The sequence below is a fragment of the Macrotis lagotis genome, chromosome 1, assembly GCF_037893015.1.
Source record: "Macrotis lagotis isolate mMagLag1 chromosome 1, bilby.v1.9.chrom.fasta, whole genome shotgun sequence".
Lineage (NCBI taxonomy): Eukaryota > Metazoa > Chordata > Mammalia > Peramelemorphia > Peramelidae > Macrotis > Macrotis lagotis.
The window spans coordinates 362,012,618-362,034,849 of NC_133658.1; the positions used below are offsets into that span (position 1 = coordinate 362,012,618).

Sequence of the window (22,232 nt, forward strand, 5' to 3'; positions counted from 1 at the left end):
CCCCGGAGGTGAGCCACCGGAGGACCTCCCCCAGGTGCCAGGCGGGCGCCGCCCCAGCCCTGGGAAAAACCACCCCCGGGGCAGAGGAGCCGGCGCTCAGGGGCGTGCCTTCCAGCGAGCCCGCCCCTTACGAAAATCTCTAATTAGAATGCGGGCCTGAAACTGAGTGACAATCCTCTCTCCAATCAGAATGCCAAGCCAGCTCGAGGGGTGGGTCTCAAGCAATGGGCAGGGCTTCTCTGACTCCCAACCACATTCCGAAGGCGAAGGGCTCGTCCGTGATTGACAGACCACCGGCCAACCAGGATCCTGAAATCCGGAACCCCGGCTACCGCGTCCTGCGCTCAGACCAACCGAATTGAGATGACGTCCCCGAGCACCTCCTCCTCCTCCTCCCGCAACGCCTTTGGCCCGGGGCTAGTCCCCCGTAAGAGGGATGGGGCGGCGGGGAAATGCAGGCCAATGGCGGGGCGGCGCGGGGAGCGTGTGGATTCCGATTGGCGGCGGGACGTAAACATGGGCGGGGAGAGGGCGGTCCCGGCGGCGGCGCGGCCCCCCGCAGGGAGGGGGCGGCGGGGGGGGGGCGGCCGCCGCGGCAGCAGCAGCAGCTGCAGCGGCAGCAGGAGCGGCGGCAGCAGTTGCAGCTGCAGCAGCAGGAGCTGCGGCGGCGGCGGCGGGCGGCGTCTGCTGCGGCCCGGCAGGCCGAGGCCGAGGCCGTGGCGGAGTCACTGCGATCCCGGCCGGCGAGCGAGCCAGCGGGCGAGCGGGGCATCGGGCGGGCGAGCGGCGCGGCCCCATGGAGCTCGAGAACATCGTAGCCAACACGGTGCTGCTCAAGGCCCGGGAAGGTGAGGCGGGCTGCAGCCGGGGCTCGGGTCCCACGGCCTGAGGTCGCGTCGGGACTCGGGCCGGAGGCGGAGGCCGCCCGGCCCAGCCCCGAGCCGCCCGGGGACCGCGGCCCTGGGCTCCGCGCGCCGGGGCCGGGCGGCTCCCGACCCCGCGGCCACACGCGGATGCTCGGCCGGGCCGCCGCCGCGCCGGCCACGCGCCCCGGGGAGGGCCCCCGCCTCCTCTGCCCCCGCACCCCGCCCGCCCCGACGCTGCTCGGGGTGACCCCAAGGAGAGCAGGGAGTCCAGCCCCGGGGCTCAGGCCCCTGGGGCTTCTGTCTGCCCCGTGCCCTCCCCATCAGGCCCCCGGGCCTGGCCCCCCGCGGGATGCGGCTCTAGCGCAGCGCCCCCCTTTGTACCCGGGGTTCTTGTTTCCGGCCGAGCGCCGTGGAACTTGGGGCGCTTGGGTGAGCTTGGGGCCCAGGCTGCCCGGGAGGGGGAGCAGGCTTCGCCCCGCTGACCGGAGAGGTAGAGGCTGACCTCTGGAGGATGCCAAAGGCAGGGTGAGCACGCCTGGGGGAGACCCTGGGGACTCCTCCGGGAAGCGGGGCTCCGAGCTGGCTTAGGGCTTAGGTGAGCTTTCCAGCTCCAGTGGACGGGCCCTGTGCTGGGGCCTCTCCGCTACACTTAGGTATGCTGCAGGCCCGAGGACTCAAACACTGCCAAAATGGTCCTTAAGGGGGGGAGGGGAGGGGGAGACACACTGGCTCGATACGAACATATGGTGGGAACCTGAAAGTTTTTCAAGGATGAGTAGACATTCTTTGGTGGTGGGTGTCAGTGTGTGTGTGTGTGTGTGTGTAGTGTAGTAAAATACATGTTAAATTTGGAGTAGAGTTTGAATCTTGGCCATGTCCCTTATTAGCTAGGTGAATTTGGGCCAGCCATTTAAATTCCCAGGGTCCTCAATTTTCTCATCCATAAAAGAGAATTAGAATAAGCACGCTAACCTCAGGATCCTTCCAGCCCTAAATCTCTGATCTTAATTTTTCTTCCAGCAGTTCATAACCATCATAGTGCTATGTACAGGCAGGGACCTGTCCACCCTAAATGCTCAGTGACCAGCTTGGTCTAACTATAACCATGCTATGGACAAGGAATCTACTCCCCCAACAAGCTATCTGCAGGACCCCCTGGTAGGTTGTGTATATTTGAGTGACCTCTGGGGCCCACATTTCCCTGCAAAGGTAAAGCTGAGACCACATACCTACTGAAAATGTTGGGGAATAAAAGATTTACATGGCTTCAGGGCAGATGTAACTTGTCTTGCTTATCCCAGGATGGGGATCCAGTTGGTAGTGGCCATTGCTGGTGCCAAGCTCCTTCACCATTACCAGACCAGTTGCATCTTTCAGCTCTCCTACTTGTTACTTGAATGACCTTGGGCAGGTCATATAATATCAGGACTTAAATTTCTTTCTCTGTAAAATGAGCTAAATGGACTAAATGATCTCTTTTCCCTCTAAACCTGTGAATCATATGGTTTGTGCTACTTAAGGGCATCAACTGGTTTTAATTTTGTCCTGAGTGCCTTCTAGTACAAAGCCTTGTTTAAAGAAAGGGGGGGGGGGGGAGCCACAGACCTGTGATTTTTTATTCTTATCAGTGTAGGGACTTCTAGTGAGGAAATTCTCTCTAACACACACACATATATTCTCTTGACTTGAAGTCTCTGGACACAGGGTACCAAGAGCACTGTGACCTTCCAATCAATAGCTTCTTTGCCTTTGCTGTTCCTTCTAAGTTTTTCCTCAACTCAAGCCACCTGAACCTGGGTTGTTTCCCAATAATTAGCCCCCATTAACCCCCTCAGCCCAGCTCTCTCCTTTATCTTGCTTCCCCAGCCTCTGCAACTCCATAGGTCTGCTTAATAGATTTCTGGGCTAGTATTGCCTTTTCTCTAGCTACAGGAGCCCAGCACCTCTCCAACAGACACTGTGGACAGATTGTCTTACTGCCAGAGGGCTCCAGGGCTGGGCATAGACTTTGGATGTAGACAAAAAAGAAGTAGGGGATTGTAATGGCCTTTATATTGGCAACTTCAGCAAGTGATCCAGCTGGGATCAGGTGAGAGAGCACTTCTTGGGCATGTGCTGGTACACTGAGGGATGGATGCTGGCCACTAATGCTAAATGACCACCCAAGAGGCATCTGACTGACACATAGCACTGGGCAGCCTGACTTGGCTTATCTCAGCTCCCTTATCAGGTCAGCCAGACCAGACTTTCCTCCCATCCCCTGAGAGACATCTTCTGGTTTCTTTTTTCTGCCTCATCATCCCCCTATCCTAAGGGGAGGGGAGGGGAGGGGCCAGGGCCCTGACCAAGATGGTCCTTCTGCCATGGTCTATAGACAACTCAATGCCTTTAGGGCTTGGGGCTGGTGAGAGTAGCTCTGGCCATAAATGTATATAGCCTGGGTGAGTGAGAACATTGGCTTGTCTAACCTGGAATGCCAGAGGAAGGAAATGAATTGATAAGAGTTAAGTGATATTATGGTAGCTCCAGCTGTGATGGGGGTGTGTGGGGGGGGGTATTCTTTCATTTAGGAACCTTGTGAAACTTAACATAGACAGTTGTGGGATCCCAGGGTAGAGTCTAAAATTGAAATTCATCTGGTTCCCAAGGACCAAATTTTTAAGCCCAGAATTTCCTAAGAAGGAAAAGCTTTCTCCTCACCTTTCTCTTCCCCTTACTATAGTTTCTTCCTCCCCCTGAGAATATGCTGTGGAAAGAAAGGGGACAGGTGCCTAGGTATTGGGTGGGGAAGAGGAAGAAGCAGGGGATAGGGTGGGGACAGGATATTTGCATGAGACTTTCTGCAGCAACCTTGATGTGGCCTAAAGAGGGGTGGGAGGAAGTAGCTTGTGGGGAAGGGGAAGATGGGGTGGTTGAAACATATGAATGACCTGTAGAAGGTGGGGGTTTGTTGGAGAAGCTTCCCCTGTGCCTCTCCCATTTCTTCTGGTCTCCTCTTGAGGCCTCATAGCCCACCCTATTAGAGGTAGGGGAAAACCTTTATTCTGTTCCAAAAGCCTTGTAACTGGGCCTGAGGCTGATAGAGGGGCCAAGCCTACAGGCACCCTTGTTACTGAGTGAAGCAACCATCGGAGGGCAGGCCCCTACAGGCAGGGGTGGAAGAGAAGGATTTCCCAACGGACATTATCAGACACTTCCTCTTTGAAGCTCCTTGCCCCAGCCTTGAGTAGTTTTGACCCACTCACATTCTGTCTTGGCCTTTGTCCATGGTCCAGTGTCTATCCATAGACCATCCCTGTTTAGTAGCTCCTTCAGAATCCCCTAAGGGAGAAAGTTGAGGGGTTTGTCTCAGTAGCTAGAGCTTCAGCTCCCTTGTCTATCACTGTTTCCTCCATTTCATAGGGTTTTAGGATTTTAGAGCTTAGAGATTATCTTGTCCACTTTCCTCATTTTACAAGTGAGGAAACTGAGGCCCAGAGAGACAAAGTGATTTGCCCAAGATCACCCAGATAATAATGGAACTAAAATTAGCTTCTAAATCCAGTGTTTCTTTTATTCTGCAATGTTCTGTTGTTAATTTTTTTCAATTTGGGGGTGGGGAGTGGAGAAACACAAACAGAAAAATCAAGCTTTTATAATAAATTATCTGAGATAAGTAGAACAAAATTCTTTATGATCCTTTGGTTTTCTGTAGGGCTTGTGAGGTACCAGGCCAAGTTCGAGCATTTGTCTGTGTCTCTCACTTATTCCCATGGGGCCCAGAAGTCACCCTGAACCTTAGACCAAACCTTGCCTCCCCTAGGGAAGGCCTGGTACAAGTTGTATAAATCCCATCTTCCCCTCCAGAAGCTCCTAGGGGATTGAGGAAGAATGTAGGTAGAGGTGGACCATGGCTAGCATGTGCCCCAGTAAGGAAGTGAAGAGGGGGAGGAGGAGGCTGAGGAGGCTTGCAGCCCCAGGCCCAGGGAATAAGGAACAATCATCCCCCCTCCAACCCCCAACCCAATCACCTTGTTTCCTAATCTTCTCATGACCCTTCCAGGTGGTGGTGGCAACAGAAAGGGAAAAAGCAAGAAATGGCGACAGATGCTTCAGTTCCCCCATATCAGCCTGTGTGAGGATCTTCGTCAAAGTGTGGGTAAGGAAGGGTCCAGGCTTTCCTGGGAGATGCTCCTTGAAGCCCCTGCCTGAGGGGCACCAGGGTAAGCTGACGGAAACTGCTAGGTCCTGACCCTAGCTCAGTTCTATTCTGTGTGACCCCACGCCTGTCATTTTACCGGTGGTTCTGGCCTGGGAGGTAGGAGCCTGGCCAGGTCACCCCTGCACCTCTGCCCCATTTGGGGCTCATCTGAACCCAACCTGCTGAGGTTATCAGGTCTGGTTGGGGACAAACTGTTCCCCCATTTAGGGAGGGAGTGTGGCAGGAAGCTAGGCCCTGTGCACTACCCACGCTCCCTCCCCCCCCCCCCCCGGAGGGTTTCAGTTCCTGAGCCAGGGTGGGGGGAAGGCCTGCTCCACCCCAAAGTTAGAGCTTCCTGGGCTCTAGTGTTTGCTGGCTGCCCTGGCCCTGTTGCACAGAAGGTTGACTCCTCCTAGGAGGAAGGCAGACTGTCAGAGGGAAGGGGAGGGAGGGGACCGACCACAGCGCTTCTTTCTCAGAACAGGGCCTGCTCTCTGAGGGCAGAAGGGGGGAAGTGCGACCAGTGAGGAGCGGGGAGTGTTCCCAGCCAGGGCATCCCATCTGCGCAGGGTACTCCTGGGTGACGAAGAAGGGGGCCAGCCCTGCCCTCAGGGAGCTCCCTGTCTTGGGCTGCCCCTGCCGGGTTTGACCAGAGGCAGAGATCATAAGGACTCCTCATAGACTTGTTGCTTATCTCCTTTGGGCTGTGGTAAAGAAATACTTTGTAAACCTAGAAGCGTTACAAATGTGAACACTGTTACTATTAACAGTCTAGCAGAAGTGCTTGATTTGGAGCCTGGAGCTAGTCAAACCCTCCCTGCCTCTGCCACTTACCCTAGTCATGTGGCCCGTCATTCTCAGGATGAGTTTACCCTCCATAAAGGTGCTTGGGCCGGGCCCCTGCCAACTGACCAACTACTGTTCCATGGCAGGTTCAGATGAATCACTGTAGCCACCTCAAGTAGGGGAGAGAAAGGGCTGGAGAGGCCAGCCAACCTCTGACAAGAATCATGGGGAGCAGGTAGACTGGATCCCACCAGGCCTCATAGGATGGGGAGTTTAGATGGGTGGAAAGAAGACTGAGCTCTGACCCCAGCTGTCTATTGGGAGCATAGCCTGTCTTGAGTCCTAGAAGTAGCAAGTAGCTTTGTGCCTTCCTCCCATGCTCCTGGGAGCTGGTGGGGATCAGAAATACCCTACTGGGTGATGGTTTCTTGGGCATCTTCCATCCTGACTCCAAACTGACCTGGCCTCAAAAGCTTAAATCCCTCTTTGCTGCCCCCCAAGCTGGGGCTGAGGCTGGGATATCAGAAGAGACAGTCTCAATGTCTGTTTTAGAAGGGGGAGAGAGGACTTTCCTGGAGGCCACTAGACAGGGCCACCTATGCCTTCCCTCTAATATTGGAGACTGAGGGGATACCTCTCTGCTCCTGAGCTCTGTATTCTCAAAAACTGCACAGAAAACCCCTACTTCCTCCCCAGTGGCACCATGCTTAAAGTACCCCCCCCCCCCAGGATGCAGAGGTGGTCTCCTCCTCTCATCTCATTCCCATGGCCTGTTCAGGTCAGAGAGGACCTGAGGTCTACAATGAAGTAAGCATGGACTTCTTTTCCCTCCATCTGGCTGATAGGCACATAGAATTTAGATGAATAAGTAGCATTTTCCTTATCCAATGGATAAGTAAAAGTGAAGTGACTTATTTAGAGAGAAGGGGAAGAACCAGGCTTCAGTCTCACCTCTTCAGAGCTGGGAATCCCAGATTACCTGACCACCACAAGAGCCCTGTCCAATTGAATTGAGTTTCTCCTGGCCCAACTTCTGTTGGGGGGGGAGGGCCTGGGGATGCAGGGAGGTGAGGTGCTGCCTGGGCTGTTGGTGGCTACAGATATGCTGCCTCTCTTTGTAGAGCGGGACTACCACAGCCTGTGTGAGAGGCAGCCCATCGGGCACTTGCTCTTCCGGCAGTTCTGCGAGACACGGCCGGAGCTATCCCGATGCATCGGCTTCCTGGATGGGGTGGTAAGGGTTTTCCCTGCCTTCCAAGTGTTCCTGTGACCAGGGTGAGGGAAGCAAGCCCTCCTGAGGGTCTCTTGTCCCAAGGCCAAGGGCCTGGAAATCTAAGCAAGCCATTTCTACCACCAGATGTTTCAGGGTAGAGATATCTTCAGTTTCTTCCTTGGTCAACCCCCTGTTGAACTCTAGTTTCAAGGCCAGTCCAGAAAACCATGTCTTCCTCCCCTGAGTATAAGTCTCCTGGCCCCTTCTATAGTTCCTGCCTTTCTTAGGCTAAGACCTATATGTCTCAGAGTCATTCTTCCTGTAGGCTGAATATGAGGTGACCCCTGATGATAAGCGGAAAGAGGTTGCCCAGAGACTGATGGAGAACTACCTGAACCCCAAGGTAAGTAAATTGCAACCTGGACCTACTAGGGCCAGTGAGAGAGCTTCATTTCAAGATGAAGGGGGTCTGTCATTGCCAAAAGGTTTGATTTAGATAGTGATGGGAGGTTGGCCTTAGGCCTGGAGGGAGGGAGGCAGAATTGTGGAAACATTCAGTCTAGAGTCTTTCTGACAGGAACCAGGAGGACCCCTAGAGTTTGGGAGCTCCTCCAAACCTTGAGAGCTGGGCAGTTCCTAGCACCTTCTAAAATGTTCTTGCCACAAAAAAAGGTACTTAATCTTTTTGATATTATGGACCCCTTTGGTCATCTAGTGAAGCCTATGAACTATATCTAGAAGCATTTTTTAAATGTGTAAAAGAAAATGCATAGGACTACAAAAGAAACCAATTTGAAATAGTTATAAAAATATTTTTTAAAGGGGCATCTAGGTGATGCAGTGGATAGAGCACTGGCCCTGGAATCAGGAGGACCTGAGTTCAAATATGACCTCAGACATGTAATAATAATTACTTATCTGTATGACCTTGGACAAGTCACAAGTCTTGCAAAAAAAAGCAAAAAAAATTTTTTAAAAACAAATTCAAAGATCTCAGATTAAAACCCACTGCCCTCCCTAAAAAGGGTCATCCTTAGTTAACTGGATATTATATTCTTTCCCTTCAGTTCCTGCCTACCCCCTCCCCATGCATGAAGACCAAGTAGTCAGACTAACTCACTACTTTCCAGATAAAGTATTTGTGTGCAAAGTCAGAAGTGGAGATAAGAAATGACAAGGCAATCACTGTCTGCCATCCTGGTCTGTCCCCTGTGTGTCCCTTGGGTCTGGCTGTCTGCTTGGAATCTTGCTGGAGCAGAGCAGAGTCCCCTGGAGCTTCATTCAAGGCCCCTGCTCAATATCCAACATGATTTAACAGATAGATCTGCACAGCAGTGATGCAGGCCACCTTTGGGGTTAGTGAGCTCATCACCAGATGAAGCCAAGAGTGGATGACCCCCTGGATAATAAATGAACCATTTATTAACACATGAGTACCCACCAATACACCAAACAGTCAATTGGGAACCTAGGACTGAGCCAGAGATTTTATTTCAATATTTATCTTTAAAAGAAAGAGAAAGAAAATGATGTATAATATAGTCATTCTATGGATCCATAGTTTTAGTGTGTTAAACATTGACAAAGTCAAATATAATGAATGAGTAAAAGTCTGTGACCATTCCTAATTGCCAGTAGAATGCAGGCTTTTTGAGACCAGGGACACACACCTTTTGTCTCTGTAACCCAAGCAGTAAACACAGTGCCTGAAAGAAAAAAGGCAGTTAATAAATGGTTTTTTTTAAAAAATGGATGATTCCCTGTCAGGGAGGATCTAAAAGTATTCCAGAAGGGATCGGAAGTTTGGACTCTGACCAATAGTTGATTAAGAGTTTGTAGGGCCTGCAATCCCTGAGTGCAAGTGTGGCTTAGGAGAAAACTCAGCTTCTCTTCCTTATTGTGGGAGCTCCCTGGGGGTTAGGGTAGGATAAGGAGCTCAGCCCTTCATGATGGCTCTTCTCTGCCTCTACCGGACTCCCCAGTGTACAGACCATATCCCCGAAGTTCCTTCCCAACTGGTGAGTGCCTGTGCTGAGCAACTTGAGCAGGGTCCCTGCAAAGACCTCTTCAAAGAGCTCACTAGGTGAGTGTCAGCCTGTCCCTCTATTCTGTGGAAATGGGGGGGAGGCTAGTCTACAAGGGAGGGGACAGCCCAAGTGCCATCCTCAGAGAGTGGGACAAGGAGGAAAAGGAAAGCTGCCAACCCCATCCCACTATCTGGGGGCTCCCTGCCATGAGTGAAGCCAGCCAAGGCTTCAGCATTCACCCCACCCCTAGGCTGACCCATGAATTCCTGAGCGTGGCCCCCTTTGCGGATTACCTCGACAGCATCTACTTCAATCGATTCTTACAGTGGAAATGGATGGAAAGGTGAGGATAACTACTTCTGTCCTACACAAAATATGGCAGGGTGTGGTCCCATGGGGCATAGTGTGTGTACTGAGCAGTGGAGAGGAGGGAGTATGAATAATGGGCAGTTAACAGAGGCAGCCTGTGATGTTGGATGGGGTTCATGAAAGTAGAGACAGAATATCCACCTCCTCCTCATTTCCACCCATAGACTTGCTTCTCCCCTGCCCTTACTCTCCAGCATCACCCATAGCCTTGCCACCTTAACAATGCCCAGGTAGATACCCCATTCCCCACCTCAGGAGCCTCTAGTAATCCTCCTTTCATCTTTTCTTCTGCAGGCAACCAGTGACCAAAAACACCTTCCGCCAGTACCGTGTATTAGGCAAGGGTGGCTTTGGGGAGGTGAGTGTCCTTGAATGAAACGGAATCTATGAGGAGATTCATCCTTTGGATGGCAGTGAGGGCACCAGCTCTTAGTAGGGGCTTGATACCCTTTTTAGGGAGACATTTCCTTTTGTATATGCCACTGCACTCTCTCATTCACTAGTCCCCAAAACTTCTGGAAATGCCAGTGCCCTTTGAGTTTCAGATATAACCAGGTGAGAAAGAGTGGCAGCAGGTCTTCAGACTCTCACCTAGTTTGGTTTACTTATCTGATAGACCTGAACCAAGGTGTATCCTTGTTCCTTTTCCTGCACTGCCCCTGTCACTCTGCCTGACTTCTGGGAATTAGGAGAGGAGACAAGTTCAGGACATTTAGGGAAAGAGGAGCTGAAAACTTGACCATGGCAACTAAGTGGAAGAATCCTTGTTTCATTTATGATGTGGGACATGGACTCAGAAAGATCTGTATCCAAATCCTAGCTTTAAAGTCTAATAGTTTTAGGACTTTAGGCTACTCTCTAATCCTCAAATTTCCCCTCTGTAAAATGGGAAAAATAGATCTTTCCCTACCTCCTTTAGAGGATTGTTTTGCTTTTGTAAACCTTGAAACACTAGAGAAGCAGCAGAAATGAAGATTGGCAGTGGCTGTTGCTAGTACTACTACCATCACCACCACTACTAGGGATGCCTCATCAGTGTTTGAAGGTGACCCTAAGTTCACAGAGGCTCTTCCACCTTTGAATCCAGTCCCAGAGACAGAGTCTTCTACCTGAGGACTAATCCAGTAGGTTGTCTGCTAGGTAATGAATTCATTGACCTTAACAATTCATGAAAGAAAAAAATGTAAAATGACTCTTGGACCTGTGGGTCCCATTTTCATTGCTATTAATGGTTGTAGAATGGCAGAAAAGGAGGCGAAGAGGTAAAGATCCATTTTTAGAGTATCCATAAACACTAATTTTTAGGTTCTCTCAATAGTAGATCTCTGTGAATGGACATGTTATTGAAATTATTGACATTTTTCAGATAAATGAAGGTAGATCACAAATGGAAATTGTCCCTAATTAGAAAGGTGGCTCACTGGTTCTCCTTTGGGAAGTAAATAAAGACTTGGCAGAGTTGACTTAATTGTGTATTCAAAGGCAACATGAAACATTTAATGGCATGCTTGGTCATCTCTCATTGTAATGATCTTAATGAGAATAAGCAAAAAGACCATCACAAAGAGACTGCTTATAGCTCATATGATAAAGTTTGTTAAGGACAATGAATAGTGAAATTTTATGTTAAACTAGATAAGATCCTCCAAACCAAGTCAATCCAGGACTTTATATTTGGTGACTACAATTCAGAATGGAAAGGTAGTACAGCATGATCCAGTGCAAGAATATTTGACTGACTAGAGTATCAGAGGAGCTGGGCTCATCTCTGGTACTCATTACCATTGGTTTTAAGCAAGTCACTTAAACTCTCTGGGCCTCAGTTTCCTCATCTGTAAAATGGAGTTGATCTCAATGCCAATGAGGTCCTTCCCAGTCTAAATCAATAATCCTAAATACATTGGGAAATATGATTGAGTTTTAAGAAACAAGAGGCGAAAGACTTATAGACTCCTCAGAAGTCTCATGTCTATATATTATGAATACTTCAGTAGGTAAGTTAGAAGGCATGCGTTGGAAGAGGCAGACACCCAACGACATCAGAAGGAAATGAAATTGACTACCTTGACAGGGAACAGCTGGTTATTGCTATGGGAATCATATCAAAATTAGCCTTTGTGCTGTCAGATCATCCACTAGGGAGGGAGGATCGAAAATCTACACCAGCGTGGAAGAAAAGCCAAAATTGAGAAGGGCCGGATACATATCCACCAACTTCAGCCTGGCTTATTTTCAGCAAGTTGTTGATATCAAGAAGGGAACCAGGGGTCTCAATTTTTCACCATTTTTTTAAACAATCACCACCACAAGAAGGCCAAAGAAACCTAGAACAAAAAGGCCTTACTGAACAAGCACTGCATCTCCTGTCACAGTAGCCAGGATGGAAGGGGTTTAAAATACAAACACCAAGTGCATTCACAAACCCTACAGAGGAGAATGGCAGATTACCAACAACATCACCTCACTGAACATTGAAAAGCAGTACAGGCAGAAACCTGTCTTTAGAAACCTTGGCCTGAGACAACAAATAGAGTAGATAAGTAGAGCAGGTGTGTTAGGATCATCCATTTTCATCAATGACAGTAAAACCACCACGTTTAAATCCTAATACCTCAGTCTCTATAAGATGAATGAAAATGGCACTTAAGAAGATGAAGCTGGAAAAAAGTGTCTGGAGCAGGCCAAGATACACACAGGTTATCTATGCTGGAAGCTGCAGGATCCTGAGAAGCTCCGAAGGATCTGAGAAGCATCCCACAAGCTGCCTGGTAAGGGAAAGAAGATCCCTAAAATGGTTTCTTAAAATCTCATGGGATATTAACAGAAAAGGGAATGCAATTTCCCACAGCAGATCCTTTCTTCAAAGTCATATAATTAATAACAATAATTAATGTTTATATAGCACTTCCCATGTTCCCAGCTCTGTGGTTGCGGCTTCCCAGTTGTTATCTCATTTGACAATAACCCCTATTTTACAGGTGAGGGAACTGAGGCAAATAGGTAAAGCCATTTGCCAAGGGTCATACCCATTGATACCAAAAATAGAAAAGTAAGTCCAAACTTACTTGGCTTGGTAGAGTAAGATGCAGCCTTAAAGGCACTCTTCCAACAAGCATTGCCCCATCCCTATGTAAAGGACCTTGCTATATACATCTACAGAGATGATGGATTATTAACATCCATAGCATAGGAAGGTCATGGAGGCTTGTTCAAGGATTTCACCAAGGTTGTGGAGATGCCCTGCAAAGCATTCAAAAGGAAGAGGTGTTTTCTAGGCAGTTTTTAGATTTTCTATCAATATTAACTATAATTCTTCCAAATTGTGACCTTTGTCCAGTCACTAGTGAATGGCATTGATATTCATATAACTGAACTACCTCAGTATTGACGTTCTTTTAGGAGAAATTTTTTATTTTTTGGTTTTTGCAAGGCAGTGGGGCTAAGTGACTTGCCCAGAGTCACACTACTAGGTAATTATTAAGTGTCTGAGGCTGGATTTGAATTCAAATCCTCCTGACTCTAGAGTCAGTTCTCTAGCTTCCACCTAGCTGCCCCCAGTATTAACATTCTTGAGACAAATGGTTATATTCACATCAACAAGACAAAAAATGGGAAGATGAGTGCCTGCCAAAGATACTCATCTTTGCTGTTCCACATTTACAAAAGGCATGCCAATTAATCCAGCCCTGGTGCATTTTGGGACTCCTTGATCAATTCCTTATTCAAAAGAGATGGGTCTTACAATCCATATAGAGTTAAAAGGCTGAACTTGTGATTTCATTAGTATGGTATACTCTCAGAAGAGGAAACTCCCTCTCCAAGTACTAGTCAGCACCTCTGCCACTTTATAGTCTCTAGACCCACCCAGGGGCACACAATCAAGTGCGTGTCAGAGACTTGAGCCTAGTTCTTTCTAGCTCTGTGGTCAATTCTATCCATTATATCATATTGCCTCTCTATATAAGAAAAACCACATGAATGACAAGTGCAGTAAAGTTAATACATCAGTACTGGGATGGACTGTGAGCTAGAACCATAATTGAAGAAGATTTAGGAAGATGAGAGAAGACCAAGATGCATTTGCTTAATAACTAGATCCTTTCATTGACCCTAAGCTTCTCCCTAACACACAACCTCAACTGTTTAAGACAAAGATTCTACTAGTTGTGCTCTGTACTTGTGGATCTTAATATACCACAGTTACCAAAGAATCAAAAATGTATGTGCCAAGGTCCATGGAGAGATGCAGTTTACACACACACAAATGACCTCTGCACAGAAAATAACAGAAGGAACATCATCCAGATGATGGAGAACATTTGGATGGATCAAGTGCAACATCTGTACCCAGGAGATGTAAAAAGACTTCCGGAGGGGTTGGATAGCTCTAATGTGCAGGACCAAAAGCCAGACTTGGACAAAAATCACACAGGATGAGAAGGCAGAATAGAGGAGGTGTGCTAGAGAATATCCCATTGATGAGATCATAAGTCATTGACATCATTATTTCTACTGAATAATGTTTCACTCTGGTTCCCTACTCGATTGGGCCAGAATAGATTTTAAATGGAAAAGAACCTCGTTCTCTGTTAGATTCTGGGATGTTCAGGGCTCAGTAGACCAAATGGAGTTTGGAAACTGATTGAAGATGGGTCTGAGACTGAGTGAGGGGGCACAGACTGCCTCTTCCTTTGAGGTTAGGGGGTTGGATTGGGGGCTTCCAGAAAGACCCAGAAGATGGATCCTATGGGGATGAATGGAGCACATATTCAGTGGGTATTCCATCCCCTAGGTCTGTGCATGCCAGGTGCGAGCAACAGGCAAGATGTATGCCTGTAAGAAGCTAGAGAAGAAGCGAATCAAGAAGAGGAAAGGAGAGGCCATGGCCCTGAATGAGAAGCAGATCCTGGAGAAAGTGAACAGTAGGTTTGTAGTAAGTACAGAGGAGGCCTTTTCCTTTCCCCTAGTCCCCTCCCAGAGAGGCCTCTGAGCCTGCCCTTGGCATGACTCTTCCACCCTGATTTAGCCCCAGCCCTTTTCTGCCAGCCTCAGCTGCCTTTTTATCTGAGATACATGTGGGACAACAACTCCTCCATGCTAGCAGCACAGTGGTCTCCCCCAGGGCCAGCCTCTCCAAATGTTACCCAAGAGGCCATGGCTCTGAGCCTGGGGAAACCTGTGGTCTTTCTGCATAAGGCATCCATTCCCTCACTTCCCAAGGTGGTTTCTTAATCACACCTGGGAAGTGTGTGAATGAGGCAATTATAATCTGGCCCACAGGGAACTGGCCAGCACTATGCATGCCATGCTTGTATCTAGCTCTGCTTTCCAAGGAAGGCTTGGCACATTCACTCTCACACACATTCACATAAACACAAATACACACTTTGGGAAAGAAGTGTTGGGATCAATGTAGTCTTGACCACCTCCCAATCTGAGACTTCAAGAAGGGAAACCTAGGTGCCCTGCCAATTGCCTTGGGCCAACAACTTCCAGATATCTTGGTATCCATAAGGGTCTCTCCCTGATTCTACTATGAAGTGAGGTTGTTAGAAAGACAGGCCCATCCAGGACTGACACAAACCTCTGATCCTAAAGTAAGGAGGTCTCCAGCTTCCACCAGTGTGTGGTTCATGTAGCCATCTAAATACAGAGCCCAAGACAAGGGGTAACCCAGAAGCTACTGAGGAGAGTGTAGGCTACTGGGCTAACATTCCCCTGTTACTACACCTATGTCACTTGCTGGGTATTGCAGGTGAGCTTGGCATATGCCTATGAAACAAAGGACGCCCTGTGCCTGGTGCTAACCCTGATGAATGGGGGAGACCTCAAATTCCACATTTATCACATGGGCGAAGCAGGCTTTGAAGAAGCCCGTGCAGTCTTCTATGCAGCCGAGATCTGCTGTGGCCTGGAGGATCTGCACCGAGAACGGATTGTTTATAGGTAGGCTGGGACAAAGGCCTGAGGGTCCAAGGAAGGGCTTCATGGCCACCTAGTAGAATCCATGGAAGGAAGCAGGAATGCTAGCCTGGAGATTGTGACTGATTAGAACCACCCACTAAGGCCCTCTCTGGGGCTCCATTCCAGGTCCTTTTCTCAGGAGTTTTCCAGCTTTAGGTTTTTGAAGATTTGTCATTAAAGAGGGATTGACTCTTTTTTTGGGCCCCAGAGGAGGACTTGGACTCGTTCAGGGAAGTAGAAGATTTGTCTTTCATATAAAGAGTTTCCTAAAAATTAAAATGGTACAGAAATGCAATGGGCCTAGAGACAAAATTCCCAATCCCTGAAGGCTTAGAAGTAGAAGTTGGCTGTCCCCTCGAAAGAACATACTAGACAGGATTCAAACTCTGGTTAGGCAGAGACAAGCCAGGCCTGAGTCCTTTTTCCATCAGCTGAGCGACTTCAGACGAGTCACTCATTCACTGTGCACCTCGTTTCCTCATCCCTAGCTGGGGTTGGCCTAATTGGTCTCCATCATGTTCTAGCTCTAATAGCCTGTGAGTTCTGTGAGGCTCTTTCCAACCCTCCAGTCTGTGAACATTTTGGGACTGGTACTGGGCAGGAAACTTGGTCCAGGCCTGGATCAGAGAGGGGCAGGGTTACCCACCACTGGGGAATGCTCAAGGTTCTAGTTATGTCAGGTGGAACAATAATCCTTCCTCTTCTCCCTCAGGGACTTGAAACCAGAGAATATCCTGTTGGATGACCATGGTGAGTGGGGAGCAGGTGCTGGGGAGGTGAGGAGTATTAGGCTGGCTCTTCTAGATGATTTGTGACCATCCCCTCCTTTTCAGGCCACATTCGGATCTCTGACCTTGGACTGGCTGTGTATGTGCCTGAAGGTCAGACCATGAAAGGTCGAGTGGGCACTGTGGGCTACATGGGTGAGTGTCTTCTCTCTCATGGGTGGAGGCTGCTTTTCTGGCCTGGTGCACCTTCCCTGTGCTTAGATATACTCAGCTAGGTCAGCCTATTCATCTTCAGCAAAACTGCCTTTTTCCTCTCCTCTATTTCCTCCATTCTTGTTAGTTCCCCCTCCCCTTTGGGCTCTCCACTGCTGCCCATCATTGCTGAGTCCAGACAGACTCTTGTGCCCTTGGTCTCTTGACAGACTGACTCTCTGTGGGCCACCTCCACCCTTGTCTGGTCTGTACCCTTCTCTCCATGAGGGACAAGGGATAGTAACAAACTAGAAAGAACAAATAAGAAAATACGTTATTATTGGGTGAAAGATGTTGGTTCTCAGAGGGGCTCACCCCCTGGCCCTGAGGATGTTCAGCTTGAGGGCCTTTATCCTGCAGTCATTTCATTATGCCTCAAGGGAATTGTTTTCTATGATACTGTGCCAGAGGAGCTAGTGGTCAGCTAGCTTCAGCCCCAGGCCCTCCCCCTGCCCATGGTGGACCAGCAGCAGTAGTATCCATGGGTGGCACTGCCTTGATCCAAGAAGCCTGACCTGGCCCTGTGGCTGCTGAAAACACCCAACCTCCCTATTTATGGAAAGACAAACTGGGGGCAACTCGAGGTCCCAGGCTAAGCCTGTGTTACCTGTCCTGGGGATAAGACAGCACAGCTTAATAGAAGCAGAAGGAGCCCTGAATGTGAAACCAGAGACCGGAGTTTAAACCCTGGTTCTGCTGTTTCATGGCTCTAAGACCTTGTTCAAGTCTCTTCCTTTCTCTGAGCCTTGTTCCTTCTGACTCTCAGGCTACCCCACCCCCCACCCTGGCACTGATGTAGCACTGTGTCCTGTCACCCCCAGCCCCCGAGGTGGTGAAGAATGAGCGGTACACATTCAGCCCAGACTGGTGGGCCCTGGGGTGCCTCTTGTATGAGATGATCGAGGGCCAGTCACCCTTCCAACAGCGAAAGAAGAAGATAAAGCGAGAGGAAGTGGAGCGGCTGGTGAAGGAGGTAGCGGAAGAATACTCGGGCAAGTTCTCATCCAAAGCCCGTTCTCTCTGTACTTCGGTACGTGGTAGGGCTTCCAGGGCTGGGGCAGAGGAGGCTCTTCCTCCTTCCCTCCTCCAACCTAGGAGTCCTGACCTCTCTGCATTTCCACAGCTTCTGTGCAAAGACCCCCGGGAAAGGCTCGGCTGCCGCGGGGGTGGTGCACAGGAAGTCAAGGAGCATCCCATCTTCAAACGCATCAACTTTAAGCGGTTGGAAGCTGGGATGCTTGAGCCTCCCTTCAAGCCCGATGTGAGTGCTTAACCCCTCCTCTGTCTTGGGTGGCCCAGAGTGGGAGCCAGCTTTAGGGACTGACCAGGGCAGGATTGGGCTGGGCTCCAGCTCTGTGGGCTGCACCAAGGTCAACCAAGGGCCAGCAGAGTTGGACCCCTTCTATTCCTGGCCACTGGTGTTGACAACTGAAGGGGATCAGAAGCCCAGAGGCCTTGGGTGACTGGAAAGAAAACAAGCTGGAACACTGGGATTGAAAGGCAGGGACTGATTGCAGACTCGAATCCTGGCTTCCAGCCTTCCCCAGGTCTGGCCAGCTGTGGCTCAGGAAGGCGCTGACCAACGCCAGGCAGAGGCTATGGAGCCCCATGCATCCTCTATACCAGTTGGCATTTCCCATTCCTTGGCCTTGCTGGATCACCCAGTGAACACCCCCCTTATCTCTTCTCCCTCCCAGCCCCAAGCTATCTACTGCAAAGATGTCCTGGATATTGAGCAGTTCTCCACAGTCAAGGGTGTCGAACTGGAGTCCACAGACAATGATTTCTACCAAAAGTTTGCCACAGGGAGCGTGCCCATCCCTTGGCAGAATGAGGTACATTGGCCTGCCTGGCATGGGGTGGAGTGGAGTGGACAAGGACAGAAGAAAGAAGGGGAATGAGCAGTACTCTCCCCTGGCCTCACCAGGCTCCATGACCCCATGGAATCCTATTCCCTGTCCTGCCCCCTGACCATGGTCTTGTCTCCTGGCCACAGATGATTGAAACAGAGTGCTTTAAGGAGTTGAATATATTCAGCATGGATGGAACAGTTCCCCCAGACCTTGACTGGAAGGGCTTGCCTTCCCCACAGCCCAAAAAGGGCTTGCTCCAGCGACTCTTCAGTAGACAGGTAATAAGTAGGCATGTGTTGGTTGCTCAGGTGGCCTTTGTTTGACCTTCCCTCTGGAGCTGGTCATTTAGGCATTCCCAGGGTCTACCAGTCCTGATTGAGCCACGACTCCCACAAGAGTCAGGCTCTACCCTTGGGGAAGTGACTATCCTGGGGTATCCTCCAAACTTGCTCCTGCTCTGGGACTGCACCCTGATTACAGTCCCCTCCAAAGCTCCCTTTCCTGCCCTTGTGTGAAAGTTGAGGCTGAGGAAATAGACTCTGCCTCAGGCTTCCCTCCCTCCCTGCCGGGGCCTCATTCATGCTGTGTTTTCTCTTTCCAGAGGTGAGCAGTGTGTGGGTCCCGGCGGGGCCTAATCCCTTCTGCTGCAGTAGTCGAGATGTGGGCAAGAGGAGTCCTCGCCTGGTGCCCTCCCACCCCCCCTCCCGCCCACTGCTTCGTTCTAAATGCCCCCAGAGCAACTAATCCTTGCTTGGCTGCCCTTTCTGCCCAGGCCCTGCCTTCGCCAGCTTGGTTGGAGAGGCTTCAGGGAAGGAGTTCAGCTGCTCTTTCCCCATCCCACTCTGCCATGCCTCCTTTGAAGATAGTGGCTTGACTGGGGAAGGAGTCTTCCTTTCTAATGTGAATACATTCCAGATCACAGTTTGGCTCCTCAGGCTGTCACCTCCCAGTTAGGACCAGTAGCCTGGAAACCATTGTTGCTGCTCTGTCTCTTAATCCCCCCATGGCTGTAGTCCTCTTTCCTTCAGGTCCCTGACCAAATTCTGGTCCTCAGACCACATGGGAAGTCCAGATGGGCCTAGGTCCCTTTGCTCCTCACCACTTCTTCCTTACTCTTCCCTGGCTCCATCATCCCCTAACTGTGTTCCAAAACTGGCCTCAGCACCCCCCCATTCCAGTCTTCCCGGGGTAGCCACTGCTTCTTCCCTGAGGGCTGGGGGCTGGCACATCTGCAGCACCTGTGGGGAGCACAGTCTTCTTGAATCCGTGTTCAACTCTGCCTGCTTTGCTTCCCTCTCTGTCTTCCCCATGTCTCCTCCTCCCACCCTTCCCTTTTTTAGGACTGTTGTGGGAACTGCAGCGACAGTGAGGAAGAGTCCCCCACCCGCCTCTAGCCCAGAGGGCCTGACACCTACACCTGCTGGCGGATGGCGGTAGCAGCTGCCCACCTGCCCTGTTTACAGTTTTGCACAGTTGTCCTTAAAGATGTCTGTAAAGGCCCATGGAGGTGCCTCAGAGCCGAGCAAGCCCTGCACAGGCCAGGATTGTTCTAAATCTTTGGCTTGCCAGGGTACTTTTCCTGCACCCTTGGGGGTTGGGGAGGGTGGAGCAGGGAGGAGAAATCTGCTCCATTCCTCCTTCCTACCCAGCCTGGACGGAGTACCCTAGGACACCTTCCTAGAGGTGGCAAACCTGCCCCCTAGGAATCATTGGAATTTTATATATTTATATATCTGTATGTATGTATGTATATATCAACTGTAGATTTTTAAATCATTGGGCAGAGGAGCCATCTCCCTCCCCACCACTGCCCACAATACTCACTGTGGCCCTTCCCTGGGTCAGAGCAGAGAAGGGGAAGATTTATTGCCAAACCAAAGGGCCCCACCTGGCCCACAAGGGCTGCTGGGCAGCTAGTTTGGGTCCCAGGCCCTCCCCCATCACACTCACTGTGTCACCCACCGTGAACTAGTGACAGTTGTGCCTACATATCCCACTGCCTTGTTTCCAGTGGCTTGGCATAGCCTTGTGACTTCTGGAAACTCCCTCCCTGCCTGCTTCCAGATAGGAAAGTTTGGGGCAACTTAAGGCCCCAAAATAAGCCTCCATTTGGGGATAGAGGTAGCACATTCAGGAAGGCAAGACCTAGCCTGTGGCTGCCACCCCTAGGATCCCCCACAGACCCAGTGTCCACTGCCTGGGGATTTGGACCATGTGGGGCCATACCCTCTGGCAAGGAGTACATGGTGGGGGTGGGGAGGGTTGTCTGGATATCACCCTTAGTCTTCCCAGAAGGCATCTCTTCCATAACCCCCCTGGCAGGACTGAGCAAAGAGGCCTCTTCTCTCCCCTGGGGGGGGGGGGGTGGTCTCTGGCTTCTGTATCTTGCCAGGGACCAGAGAAGTGGGCCTGGGTTCTTCTCCCTCCTAGTACAGCACCACCACTCCACCCTCCACCCTCCACCCCCCCACTCCAGGATTTGGGGGGAGAGGAGAGTTTTTAAAACATTCCAGCCACATTGCACAGTATCCACTTGTCCCAGTGTAAGTTCCTAGCAATAATCTGCCCCTTCCTCGTGTTTCTGAGCGTGTGGCGTGCCTGCCCTTGGCCTGGGCCCTGTCATCCACTGAGCCAGGCTTCTTGGGACTGTGACTTACCCAATATGGCACCATATCTGTGGTAGCATTTGCTTGCACTGCACTGATATTCCAATATGTAAAGACTGATTTTTATGCCTTTTATTCATTGTACGATACCCAGTGTCTCTGTTGTTTCCTTCATGCAAACGTGAATATGATAAGAGCACAAACTGCAGCTGCCCAGCCTGCCTCTTTCTTGGGATCCCCACCATGGCCGATGGCCTTGCACAGCTGGGATGGGCCCCCCCACAGGAAAAGGTGGGCAGGAGTGGGGGGGGGGGCTGTGGAGAGGTGAGTTAAATGATACCAAGTGGATTCACAACAATGTGAGCAACAGATTTAATGAAGCGCCACCAACCAGAAGCAGGTCAATCCCCACACCGTCATCTTTACTCGACTCTGGGCTGTGTTTTTTTCTCATAGATGGCATATCTATGAATGTGATGACAGGAAGCAAGTGAGCATGGGTGCATTTAGATTGACAGGTTAAAACATCTGATATTAAAGCATAGGCCTAATAAGGTAAAATGTAATACATTCACATTGTGTATGTGAAACACTCTTCAGGATGGTGGAAGAGAGAACATCCAAGTCAAACTCTACTACCAGGCCCTGGAAGCTTATAGTCAACATTGGGGATGTGCCACCAATATAGCACACTAGTCAACAAATGGAGGACTAGTTTCACAATAAGGAGCTTTGTGATTTTTGTGGAGAGAAGCTGGCCTGTCAAGGAGGCTTTGTTCCTGGGAGGATTATCAACTTTGGACGTTTTTAAGAGGTGAAAAGGGAAAGGAAGAAAGATTCTAAGCATTATGAACATCTCATAGAAAAGGTGTAGAGGACTGGTAGATTAACAGGAGTGGGGAAAGATGGTTGGGGTTTAATCATGATTAGAACTTGGTGAAATTTCACTGCTAAAATGAGCAGTTTTGAACTTTACCGAGCTTCCAAAAATTGCACAGGTTATAGAGTAGTAGACTTGGGACTACAAGTTCAATGAGTCAGCAGTGTAACAGGATATGGTCTAGGATGGCATTAATCAGAGAGGATGGTTCTGTATGTAGAGAAATGCAGCTGGTAGTGCCAAAAAATGGAGAGCTAGACCTGCAGTCAGGAAGACCTGACTTCAAATCCAGCCTCAGACACTTGATTAACACTGAGCAAGTCCCTTAACCTCAGTTTCCTTAACTGTAAAATGGGAATGATAGCACCTGACTCCTCCTGTGGTGGTAAAGATAAATGAAATATCTGTAAATCATTTGGCACATAGTAGATGGGTGCTATATGGTTCTATGTAAATATTATTAAACCCTACATCTCTACTGTTTGGTTCTGGGCACCATATCTTGGCG

The 22,232-nt window shown here is 49.8% G+C and overlaps 1 protein-coding gene across 5 annotated transcripts; it reads left to right on the plus strand.

Annotated features, from left to right (window-relative positions):
- Nucleotides 1–746: 746 nt before the first annotated feature.
- GRK6 (G protein-coupled receptor kinase 6) lies at nucleotides 747–22,232 on the plus strand. 5 transcript variants are annotated; one of them, XM_074212255.1, is made up of 16 exons: nucleotides 747–848; nucleotides 4,909–5,004; nucleotides 6,954–7,066; nucleotides 7,371–7,448; nucleotides 9,028–9,128; nucleotides 9,323–9,415; nucleotides 9,736–9,799; nucleotides 14,234–14,374; nucleotides 15,197–15,387; nucleotides 16,118–16,155; nucleotides 16,239–16,328; nucleotides 17,207–17,415; nucleotides 17,509–17,646; nucleotides 18,083–18,220; nucleotides 18,382–18,516; nucleotides 19,579–22,230. In XM_074212255.1, exons 1-16 carry the CDS (start codon nucleotides 797–799, stop codon nucleotides 19,630–19,632), a joined length of 1,731 nt encoding a protein of 576 aa, XP_074068356.1. In that variant the 5' UTR covers nucleotides 747–796; the 3' UTR covers nucleotides 19,633–22,230. The 5 variants fall into 5 exon arrangements, with proteins under 5 accessions (XP_074068356.1, XP_074068357.1, XP_074068358.1 ...); XM_074212256.1 differs by lacking the exon at nucleotides 19,579–22,230 and adding an exon at nucleotides 18,840–19,300; XM_074212257.1 differs by lacking the exon at nucleotides 747–848 and adding an exon at nucleotides 1,300–1,391 and having other exon boundaries at nucleotides 19,577–22,230.

Excerpts from the sequence above, each read along its gene's own strand:
- GRK6 (XM_074212254.1), top strand. The coding sequence starts at position 4,896 with ATGACCCTTCCAGGTGGTGGTGGCAACAGAAAGGGAAAAAGCAAGAAA. Across the intron at positions 7,449-9,027 it reads AGAACTACCTGAACCCCAAG|TGTACAGACCATATCCCCGA; the intron begins GTAAGTAAATTG and ends CGGACTCCCCAG. Across the intron at positions 16,329-17,206 it reads GGGCACTGTGGGCTACATGG|CCCCCGAGGTGGTGAAGAAT; the intron begins GTGAGTGTCTTC and ends TGTCACCCCCAG.